This window comes from Ascaphus truei, unplaced genomic scaffold, assembly GCF_040206685.1.
Source record: "Ascaphus truei isolate aAscTru1 unplaced genomic scaffold, aAscTru1.hap1 HAP1_SCAFFOLD_376, whole genome shotgun sequence".
NCBI lineage: Eukaryota > Metazoa > Chordata > Amphibia > Anura > Ascaphidae > Ascaphus > Ascaphus truei.
Window position 1 is genome coordinate 102,501 of NW_027456707.1, and position 12,331 is coordinate 114,831.

Sequence of the window (12,331 nt, forward strand, 5' to 3'; positions counted from 1 at the left end):
ATATATATCTATATAATATTTGGATTATGGACCATATTTACAATGCGTTCCTAAAGTATGTCACCCTTTGACGTAACACATCACTTAGATTGTAAGCTCTTCGGGCAAGCACCCCTTTCCCTACTGTTTATGTTTATGTCTGTAGCACTTATTCCTATTCCACCAATTAGGGTGCCGATCAACCTGCCATTTGCTACACAAACACACTACGGTTTGACCCAATTGCTGCTGATCATCAGCATCTATATTGTGTTCACTATATGATTACCCCCCTTATTTTGTAATAAACTAATAATAATAATACTAAATGTTTGTTCTTGTATGGCTCTGCTAGTATTACATAGTGCTTTACAGAGACATTTTGCAGACACAGTCCCTGCCCCGTGGAGCTTACAATCTATATTTTTGATTCCCCTGCTTCAAACTCAGTGCCAGAGTCAGTGTCTTAACACACTGAGTCACTCCTTCACTCCTTATCACCAAGGAAGTAAGAAAAGCCTAAGGGAATTTCATGTTTGAATCAGCTTTGGGCAATTATGTGTTATCTTTCCATGTAGGGTTCAGCCAAGACATTGTTGCAGGCTTCTATGAGCTCTCTCAATGTTATTGAGGAAAAACCTTATGGGAAAATGAGGTATGTGCCTCACTCATAGGGGCTCTAAATATAGAGCTGAGCACTGATTGGTCACCAGAAAGTATAAGAAGCCTCCCAGCGTCCCCTGGTTTAAGTGAGACACAGAGGTGAGGAAGGAACATGACTCTCTTTTGGCTCATGACTTGCGTTTCCATCACTAGGGCTGCCTATGGTAAGTGCAAAGAAACCATTAGTATTTCATACGTTTACTCTAGATGTGTTGATACCTTCTAGGGCAGGAGTGCGCAACCTATTTTTTTAGGCGCAACCCCTAACTTTAAATGTCCACAATGCAACCCCCCCTCAATACCTAGCCCCCCCCCCCCCCCCCACACACACACATGCATGGCCCCCCAAGAAATTATAGAGCATTAACGCTGTGGGGTCCCTACTTCAAATGGGACCCAGGAGTGTTAATCTTCTGAGTGAAAATTTTCTCCCTCCTTCCCTGTCTCTGTGTCTCCCTCCCTGTCTCTGTGTCTCCCTCCCTTTGTGTCTCTGTGTCTCCCCAGCAGTCTCTTTAGCAGCATTCAGTCAGCCTCGATGATGTCATAAATGCCCAAATATGTATATGTCAGGATATGTATATGTCAAGCTATGGATATGTTAGGATATGGATATGTCAGGATATGGATGTCACGGGGGACCAGGCAATTAAACCTTTATACTGGGATCATATCACTGAGCAAAATGAGTTAATTAAATAAATTGTACATTTATTCACAGGAAAAGGCAAACACACAATGTTACACAATTTACAGTAAAAAGACACACTTACTTGGGAATTTTGGGGTACAGCCTAGACTCTCCTACGTGCAGGGAATTCTCACCCTTATAACAGTTGCAAAAACAGGTCAGAAAATTTTCCAGGCAGCTTTTCGCTGAAGCAGTCCTTTTCTGCTGGAGACTTGAAAATGGACACTTAGCACCTGACAATCTTAGAGGACTGGACACACTTGGTGAACACTGCAGAACTTTGCAGAACTTGGAGAACAACTACCAAACTCCTTAGAAACAACGAACAATCTGAGCTGCGTAAGGGTTTTTAAAACCTCTCAGTTTCATTCACAGAACACTTATAGCTCAATCAAAAAGCCTGAGAAATTTCTCAGCAGCTAATCAGAGCAGGGCTGGTAGGACAAACAGGGTTAACTTAAAATCTGAATGAACCCAGGGTCATGGAAGATCTCTCCATGCCACCCACGGTGACAGGCCCCAACCAGGCTGTGGAGCCAAATGGACATGCACATTGTGTCCATTGATCTGAGGATGTGGATAATTGAATCCCACCTTCCTGTCCAAATGTCTGTCACACCTTGGACATCCCCTGGGATTTTATTCCCAGATGTCTTGCCACCTCCTGGTACCACTTGGTAGCCCACAGGCCTGTCAGCGCATTAGTTCTGAAAGTCCCAGCTCATTTCTGTGCACACACACATTCCCAGCCAGCTCAAATTCCTACACCCACCACATCATGAATATACAGTAGCGACATCTTTAATTCGAGTGAATGCCGGCGGCATGCCGGGATCTACCCCAGCTGCCGCCAGTCAAAAACGCGCGCCGCCGCGTTTCCCCCACGCACCCCCCCTCCACATCGCGCGCAATTACCCCCCCAAAGACACCCCGAACCCGGCTTCTACTTTGCCCCTCTGCTTCCCCGCACCCCCGCTTACCTAGATTTGAACTCCAGGGGTGTCGGGGAAGCCTGGGGAAGCCGGGGAAGACGGGGAAGCCGGGCGCGCTTGTGACTGTGACGTCACAGTGCGCCGCCACGCGCCGCGGCTACCCGCTTCCCAGCCTCATACAGCCAGCGGCATTTGCTCGAATAAGAGCTGCCGCTGCTGTATATTTATGTCAAAAAAGAGTGCTACTGAGCGTGGCAAATGTATAACAAAAGACAGGGGTGCCCAATGCTACATCGAATTGACAAAACAAATATGGTAATAAGTATAAAGTTTAAATACTTCAATAATAATTACTTGGCAAAAGTGTCATAAGCCTGCATACTTCATGGGTAGAGGGAGTGGCTCAGTGAGTAAAAGACACCGACTGGCACTGAGAGTTTTAAGCAAGGGAGCTTGGTTCAATTCCCAGTGTTGGCTCCTTCTGACCTTGGGCAAGTCACTTTATCTCCCGTTGCCTCAGGCACCAAAAACATAGATTGTAAGCTCCACGGGGCAGGGACCAGTGCCTGCAAAATGTCTCTGTAAAGTGTTACGTATAACTAGCAGCGCTATACAAAAACATGCTATTATTATTATTATTATTATTATTATTATTATTATACCACTTAAAGGTAAACCAAAATTAATGCAGGTCCTACACTACACTGTGAACCCTTCCTTTTACCTCTGTATGAGGGGAAAGAACCATAGAAGATCCTGTTCTTGCAGCAAAGTGAAAAGACCTCCCAAGTTATAAAGGTGAGGAGGAGTGAGCTCTTGGGGGAGGTGCCACCTACCTCCATACAACTTATTTATTTATTTATAAAATATTTTACCAGGAAGTATTACATTGAGAGTTACCTCTCATTTTCAAGTATGTCCTGGGCACAGAGTAAAACAAATAATACATGGTTACAAGTACAGTTACATAAATGAACAGGGTATAGATTATATACAAGACATTGCGTGCACAGTTAAAGAAAATGTATATTTTGAGCGTATGAAACAGTTACAGACCAGGTTAAAATGTGAGACAGCCTTAGATTTGAAAGAACTTAAACTGGTGGTGGATGTGAGAGTCTCAGGTAGGTTGTTCCAGTTTTGGTGTGCAAAAGGAGAAGGAGGAACGTCCGGATACTTTGTTGAGCCTTGGGACCATGAATAGTCTTTTGGAGTCTGATCTCAGGTGATAAGTGCTGCAGGTGGTAGGGGTGAGGAGCTTGTTCAGGTAGCTGGGTAGCTTGCCCATGAAGAAATTAAAGGCAAGACAGGAAAGGTGAACTTTGCGCCTAGACTCTAGTGTTGACCAATCTAGTTCTTTGAGCATTTCGCAGTGATGTGTGTTGTAGTTGCATTGGAGAACAAAACGACAAATTGAATTGTAGAGGGTGTCAAGTTTGCTAAGGTGGGTTTGAGGAGCCGAGCCATATACTATGTCTCCATAGTCAATAATTGGCATTAGCATCTGCTGTGCGATACGCTTTCTGACCAGGAGACTTAGGCAGGATTTGTTCCTGTAAAGTACCCCTAGTTTGGCATAGGTCTTGGTTGTCAGGGTATCAATGTGCATCCCGAATGTTAAGTGGGAGTCAAACCATAAGCCCAGGTATTTAAAACTAGTGACAGGTGTTAGGGTGGTGTTAGCGTTGGTTTGAATCAGGAGCTCAGTCACTGGAAGCTTTACAAATTTAGTCTTGGTCCCAAATACCATTGTTACAGTCTTGTCAGTGTTTAAAAACAGTTTGTTTTGCGAAATCCAGTTTTCGAGTCTCAAAAAGTCAGACTGAAGTATGTGTTGAAGGTCAGAGAGGCTATGACTGTGTGCATATAGGATTGTGTCATCTGCATACAAGTGTATTGAGGCTTCCTTACAAGCTGTGGGAAGATCATTAATGAACACTGAGAAGAGTAGGGGCCCCAGAACAGAGCCTTGCGGGACACCACAGGTGATATCCAGGGGGTTGGAGTTAGAGCCTGAAATGGACACATGTTGGGATCTTCCTTATAGGTAGGACTGAAACCAGTTTAAAGCATGCTTCCCTATTCCAGAGCTCTGGAGTTTGTTAAGCAGGATAGCATGATCGACTGTGTCAAAAGCCTTTACAAAATCTAGGAATACTGCACCAGTGAGTTGTCCCCGTTCCATTCCACACTGGATTTAATTGCAAACTTTTAGCAGGGTAGTTACGGTGGAGTGTTTGAGGCGAAATCCAGATTGGAATTTGCTAGGGAAATTTGTCTTGGTGTAGAAATCGCTTAATTGGGAGTGAACACATTTTTCCATGACTTTGGATAGAATTGGGAGAAGTGAAATTGGCCTGTAGTTTGAGACAGTGTTTTTGTCCCCACTTTTGAAGATTGGGACAACTCTGGCAGTTTTCCAGGTCTTAGGGATATGGCCTGCAGACAGGATAGAGTTGACTATGGACGCAATTGGTTTGGCAATGGCTGGGGCACCACGTCGTAGGAACCTAGATTGTAGTAAATCGGGTCCACATTGGCTGCTTAGTTTTAGTTTGAGGAGCGCTTGTATAATCTCCTCTTCAGATACTGGGCCAAATTGAAAATTTTGGGCAGTGTTGGGAGGGGGTGGGACTGTAGGGATACTCCCAGGATGAGATTCATGTTTGGGGTTTGTGCTGCGTTTCGCTAATAAGTTAGTGGATCACCCCACAAAGTAATCATTGAATGCATTTGCGATGTCAGTGGGGTTTGTCAGAGTAATATCCCCCTTAGTGATATTACTTGGTTGTTGATGGTTAGGAAGCTGGAATATATGGTTGATAACCTTCCAGAAGTTAGCTGGGTTTGATGAATTCTGGTGGAGATTGTCAGAGTAATATTGTGCTTTTGCATGCCTTGTTTGCCTTGTGCACATGTTCCGCATGCATCTGTAGTGATTGAGATCCTTGGTAGTGGCAGTTACTTTGTAGCTTTTCCACAAGGCATCCCTGAACTGGTAGAGTGCTATAAGGTCAGGTGTAACCCATGGAAGGTGCCCCCCCCCCCCCCCTTACCCTTATTTTGCGTAGTGGAGCATGGGTATCGCAGAGTTTTAAGAACTCGGATTGTAAATAGTCGAGCGCAGAGTCAGGGTCGGGAATTAAATCGATTCTGTGCCATGGGCAGTTGGTAAGGTCATCCAGAAACTGTTGTGGGTTAAAGTTTTTAAATGTTCTAGTGAGGAGAACTTTAGGGCTTGAATGGGGCGGTTTTATTTTTCTTACACAGTACACTATTGCATGGTCACTGAAAATATCAGGAAGGATGCCAGAGGATTGGATTCTGCTGGGGTTTGAGGAGATAATCCAGTCTAGCAAGGAATGGTTATGCGATTTCAGGTTTATCCGTGTGGGTTGGGAAATGAGTTGCGATTGTTTAAGTGACTTGAGTTGTATCTGGATTTTGTGGTTTTTAGGGTCAAGCAAATTGAAGTTGAAATCCCCAAGAACTAGCAGCTCACTTTTCTCATTAAGAGAGGAAATGGAGCCAATAAATTGGGTGATATCAGTCAAGGATTGCAGAGGGGCTTTAGGGGGGCGGTAGATGCCAGCAAGCAAGATGGGCTTAGAAAAGGGGAGGCAGATTTTGCCAACAAGAATTTCAAAAGAGGGTGGGCTTGGTGGGCAATTTAACAGTGTAAATTGTAATGTGTCTGCAATATAAAATAACACCCCTCCTCCTCTCTTTGACCTATCTCTCCTAAAAATGGAGTATCCCTGAATGGCAATATTTACATCAGGGGTTTTAGGGGATAGCCATGTTTCTGTAAGAACGATGGCTTCGGGTTTATGCATAAGGCACCATGCAACTGTTGCCAGTCAGAAATTGATTAACACACACATTCCCAGCTAGCTCAAACTCCTACACCCACCACATCATGAATATATATTTATGTCAAAAAGAGTGCTACTGAGAGTGGCAAATGTATACAACAAAGGATGCCCAATGCTACATCGAATTGACAAAACATATATGGCAATAAATAAAAAGTTTAAATACTTCAATAATAATAATTACTTAGTTATTTAGATAAACTCTTTGGCCAAAGCATCATAAGCCTGCATACCACGTCAAGGTAAACCTCTCTTATTTAACTTGGGAGGTCTTTTCACTTTGCTGCAAGAACAGGATCTTCTATGGTTCTTTCCCCTTATGCAGAGGTAAAAGGAAGGCTTCACAGTGTAGTGTAGGACCTGCATTCATTTTGGTTTACCTTGATGTGACCCTTTTCTGTGCACAAGCATATGTTTTAAAACACACAGTTTAATAAAATATACCTTACACTTCTATGCTGCTAAAATGTCTAAGTCTTTTGGGGGGATGAGGGTTAGAATAAGAACTTGTACTTTTTAGTCCCATTAACCATATGTCTCTCACTCTGCAAAGCCTGACTTTAGAATTTAACCACACCCCACAGTCTTATATATAACTGGAGCACACCCTGAATCCCCATTACTGGGTTCAGGGTGATCTGGGCATCCCCATTAAGCTAGGGACATCTTGACGGTTTCAGGGACACCTCACATCCCTATGCCCCTTTTACCTTTCTGGATTGTGCTGAAGTAGGGAACTTAGTGGTGAGTCATGCCTTATACAGCTTCTGGGTTACCTGGGCATTGAATGGGTATCCCCCTTAACCTAGGGACATATTTACTGTGTCAGGGACACCTCACATTCCTATGCCCCTTTAAACTTTCTGGTCTGTGCTGAAGCAGGGAAATTGGCGTAACTTTTTTCAAGGGAGGATTTTGACCAGAGGTATGTGCCTATATGTCCCCAAAACCCCCCTTGAAACTCAGAGCCTGGGAATCTCCACAACATTGGGCATCCACAACATCATCCTGTCTCCCTCCCTGCCTGTGTCTTTCCCTCCCTGTCGCCCTCCTTGTCTCTCTGGCTCCAGTCAGCCTGGGGATGGAATAGATGCCCAAATATGGATAGGTTAGAATATGGATATGCCCATATTGGGACTCTACGCATCATCCAGGCTGTCTGGAGCTAGAGAGACAGCTGGGGAGACACGGAGCTAGAGAGACCGCTGGGGAGACACGGAGGGAGGGAGACACGGAGGAAGAAACAGAGGGGGGGAGACATGGAGGGAGGAAGACATGGATCGAGGGAGACAAGAGTGTGGGAGACACAGAGGGAGACATGGGCAGGGAGGGAGACACGGGCAGGGAGGGAGACACGGGCAGGGAGGGAGCCAAGGGCAGGGAGGGAGACACGGGCAGGGAGGGAGACACGGGCAGGGAGGGAGACACGGCCAGGGAGGGAGACATGGGCAGGGAGGGAGACATGGGCAGGGAGGGAGACATGGGCAGGGAGGGAGACACAGGCAGGGAGGGAGACACGGGCAGGGAGGGAGACACGGGCAGGGAGGGAGACACAGGCAGGGAGGGAGACACAGGCAGGGAGGGAGACACAAAGGAGAGACACAGAGGGAGGGAGACAAGGAGTGAGGCAGACGGAGGGAAAGAGACATGGAGGGAAAGAGACACGGAGGGAAAGACATGGGCAGGGAAGGAGATACACAGGGATGGAGACACGGAGGGAGACACGAAAGGGGAGAGATATGGAAGGAGGGAGGGAGACTCGGGCAGGGGGGGAGACACGGGCAGGAAGGGAGACACAGGCAGGGAGAGAGACACGGGCAGGGAGGGAGACACAGGCAGGGAGGGAGACATAGGCAGGGAGGGAGACACAGGCAGGGAGGGAGACACAGGCAGGGAGGGAGACACAAAGGAGAGGCACAGAGGGAAGGAGACAAGGAGTGAGGCAGACGGAGGGAAAGAGACATGGAGGGAAAGAGACACGGAGAGAAAGACATGGGCAGGGAAGGAGATACACAGGGATGGAGACACGGAGGGAGACACGAAAGGGGAGAGCTATGGAAGGAGGGGGGGAGACACAGACAGAGAGAGACATGGAAAAGAGAGACATGGAGGGAGAGAGACAGAGGGATAGAGACGCTGCTGCTGTAGAGCAGGTTAGATTCTGTAATTTCTATCAGAAGATTAACATCATGGGGGGTCCTTTGGTGACCCCCAGAAATTTTCCCACAGCCCCAATGCGGTCACGCACCCCTGTGCCACGGGACTGGTATTATAGTTGCTCATATATACAATTCTAACGTACAGATCTTTCCATTCTTCACACATCTCTCCTTCCCGTGTGCAACATAGTTACATAGTAGAAGAGGTTGAAAAAAGACATAGGTCCATCAAGTTCAACCCCTGATAAATTTAGACAACAGATACTTTATCCTATATCTATACTTACTTATTGATCCAGAGGAAGGTAAACAAAAAACCCCATTAAGGGGAAAAATTAATTCACACTTCTCCCGTATCCAAAGAACCACCAGAACTTGGACCCATAACACCTGTTTGCAGTGGGGGAGACTTGCCTATATAGTGGGTGCCATGCATCAAGGTGTCCGGTTGCTGCATAAAGAACACACATACAATTATTACTATATATTCACTTATTTAAGTATACACTAAGTAACTTATTATAAGTACTTTCTTTTTATTTGTTTGTTTGCGCCTGTGTTCACTTTATCACTGTCCGGGTGCTGCATAAAAACAATGTCACACAAAAGAAAATGCATCTGAGAAGGCGACAATATATTTTGCAATAATGCTATTTGTTTTATCCTTTCTCAGGCTGCGGTGTCCCAACCATTAAACCGTTTATTTCTGGGCACGCCAGGATTGTGAATGGCCAGAACGCCGTGTCAGGGTCGTGGCCGTGGCAGGTGTCCCTACAGGTAGGAACCCTATATATTCTTCTAAACGTGGCATGTAACACCCACGGAAACCGATACACTAGATACATGATTTTGGCGATTTGCCCTCGCAGTATTCAGTAAGGGCCGAATCCATGCCGATCCCTGCCGAATCTCTGCGAAAGCAAAACGCAGATGAGCCGGCGATAAAAAATCCTGGCTCCCGATAACCTGGCGATAGTCCGTTTCTGACGATATGTGTTAGCAGCAGAGAAAGACCCGCCGCTGTCTCTGTGCAAACATCGGCAAAATAAAAACATATCAAAACAACTTTTACTCATAGTGTACATGTGCAGAGAGTCTCCGGAGCTGAACCGCATTGGTTTCAGGTCCCGGGACCCCTTGCTTCCCGAGATACAGGCCCCTTTATGAGGTGCCGGTATCCCTCTGCATTTAATTGTCCCGATCACGTGACCGCAGAATGTAAACAAAGCAGAGGGATACCTGCACCCCTTAAAGGGGCCTGTATCTCGGGAAGCAGGGGGTCCCCGGACCTAAAACCAAAGCGGTTCAGCACCGGAGACCCTCTGCACATCTACACTATGAGTAAAACACATATATCAATAAACAATCATTCCTTACTTTTGCGGCTATGTGCTATGGTAACGAAGCAGCATGAATGTATTTTTAATAATAGTGTACTGTGAGCAGGGGATCCCCTGAGCTAAACCGCATTGCTTTGTGGACCAGGGACCCCTGCTTCCCGAGTTACAGGTCCCGGTATGTGTCATTAGGTGGCAGTGTCACCGCCATCTTTATAGCATCCCATTCACGCCGTGCCCGCTATAAATATGGCAGCGACACTGTAACCGATTCCCCAAACCGGGGCCTGTAACTTGGGAAGCAGGGATCTCTGAGCCACAAATCAATGTGGTTCAGCTCAGAAGCCACACTGCTTCCGCACAATATTATTTAAATACATAAATGCTGCTTCATTACCATAGCGGATAGCCGCTAAGGCAATGAAGGGGTTAAGGCAGAATAGCATGTTTATTGCGGACATTTGCCCCCAATAAACATTGCAATAAACAACATACACCCCCTGTGTATTTAAAAAACATAAACACCAATCAATACATTAAATACATATAGGACTCACCCATTTCCGGCTGCCACGATGAAGGCCATCCTCATCTTCATCCTGCCCATGTCCCCTCCGCTGCTACAAAACATACACAAGAATAAAACCATCCAATGTAATGTCCCCTAACCCCTTAATCACTAGAGCGGTTAATAACCGCAACAGTCCATTAAGGGGTTAACCCACTCTCACCCACCATTCGGGAGGCCTACATACCCTCCCCCAGTAACCACCCACCCCGTGAGACCTAACCACCCTCACCCACTACCCACAAGGGAGGCCTACCCACATACCCTTGGGGCCAATACCCCCCCACCCCCAGTACCCACAATAAAAGCAATACACAGCCCCACAATACATCATTCTATTTATTCTATACATAACCCACACTCTGTGCCCCCCCCATAAATACATGATTTATTCTTTTACATACAGGGTTCATACCACAGCCCCACGCGAGTACCCGGCGGGCTGGCGGGTCACCTGACAGGCCTACAAGGTAGCAGCAACTTGTTTCACACAGGTTCTGGAGGCCTATTGGTGGGTCCCGCCAAGCGCCATGGCCCCAATTTGGTCTCCTTTGGTCACCGTGGGCCACAATTGGGTCCCCACGGTAGGCCCACGGATGTCTGGGAGCCACGGGTCAGACCCACAGGTGTCTGCGGGGCCTCGGGTGGTTCTCACGGGGGTCTGGGGAACTCACAAGTGCTCACTACGGCTCCGCGGTGCCCCCACAGATGTGAGGCCACCGGTTCATCTCCGCAGGTTTTACCCATGGAACCATACCTGTGAGATACCCGAGGATACTGCAGGTGGTCTCCAGAGGTCTCACACAGAACCACGGAACAAACCCTGAATGTATAATAAATAAACCTGACCTCTACATTCAGAACATACATGCCCCCCCCCCCAACACCTACAGTACAATAATGTGCAAAATAACTATTATACAGATAGGGATAATAGATTATTTGTCCTTTAATAAACACATTAACTAGCATATTCAAATAAATAAAGTTCTACTGACCTCATCAATAAGAATGCCCCGTCGCCAGCAACATCCTTGTCGTTCGTTGCCCACAAAATACATAGCCAATACATAGCCAATACATTGCAATTACATTCAGATATCAATTAACCCCTTAAACACCTTATCGGATAATAACCGCAAAGGTTATTAAGGGGTTAAGCCACACTGGCCCGATACCCACCCTTCACCCATTCATTTGCACAGTGGCTTCATCATGCCACTATATATATACATATATATATTGTGACAAACGCCCCTCTTTTGTAGCGCTGACATCTGTCTAGGTTCTTCCCGAATGATTGAAGAATGATTGAAGAACACAGGCTGCTTTATTCCGGCAATTAAACTGACGAATTTTCATCCCTCTGTAGGCAGCCTGTAGGATTATAGTTGTGGCGCATTTATGCCGATAATTTTCTCTTTCCCTTCTTCCTTGGATAAGAGCTTTGCAGTGCTTCTGAATTATTCAAATGCTTTTCTCTTTTTTCAATACGTTTAGTTCCTCCGCGAGAGAATTCTGTTTTGTGCATACATCTCGCAATTCTGTTCTCAGAGCGTCCATTTCTTCCTGCTGCTTGCTCTGGGTTTGTATCAATGCATTCTGTAGTGCTTCCTGCACTTCTAATTTTTCACCTCTTCCAGCTCACTCTGTAAGAGAGACTCTGGGGCTTATGCAGAGAGGATCGGAAAGGGAATAGCGCCATCTTCTGGCCAAAAAACTCGCCAGAAAATCTTTTAGTCACGAGAAAATGGCGCGATTTTTAAAATCCACCAGAACAGTTTTGTAAAGTGTAAAAGTCGCCATACACGTGGCGAGAACCTGGAACTCGCCATGCTATTTTAGCGTGCAATGCCAAAAGGACCGAAGCGCTGGAATGCGCCATTCTGCCCTTTACTATGGCGTGTTCCAGGTAGCCAGGAAAACTTGGCAATTTGACTACCATCTGCTAAAAGAAGGTAAAGGCGCTTTCTGCATACGGCCATAATTTATGCCAAAACTGTGGCTATTTCATTGCCGTTTTCACAGTAAATCACGATCCTCTCTGCATAAGCCCCTCTGTTTTCTTCAAAGCCTCGTACTCCTGTAAAGCTGGAAGTATACACCTCTGTAACTCGGCGTTCGATTCTC

At 46.2% G+C, this 12,331-nt stretch overlaps 1 protein-coding gene across 2 annotated transcripts in view; it reads left to right on the plus strand.

The window, feature by feature from the left end:
* Positions 1-734: 734 nt before the first annotated feature.
* Positions 735-12,331, plus strand: part of LOC142483864 (chymotrypsinogen 2-like) — a 149,280-nt gene continuing 137,683 nt past the window's right edge. For both annotated transcript variants that reach the window (XM_075583789.1, XM_075583788.1), the window contains exons 1-2: positions 735-806; positions 8,970-9,073. In XM_075583789.1, the coding sequence (XP_075439904.1) occupies positions 9,024-9,073 (50 nt within the window). In that variant the 5' untranslated portion in view covers positions 735-806; positions 8,970-9,023. The remainder of the gene's footprint in view (positions 807-8,969; positions 9,074-12,331) is intronic.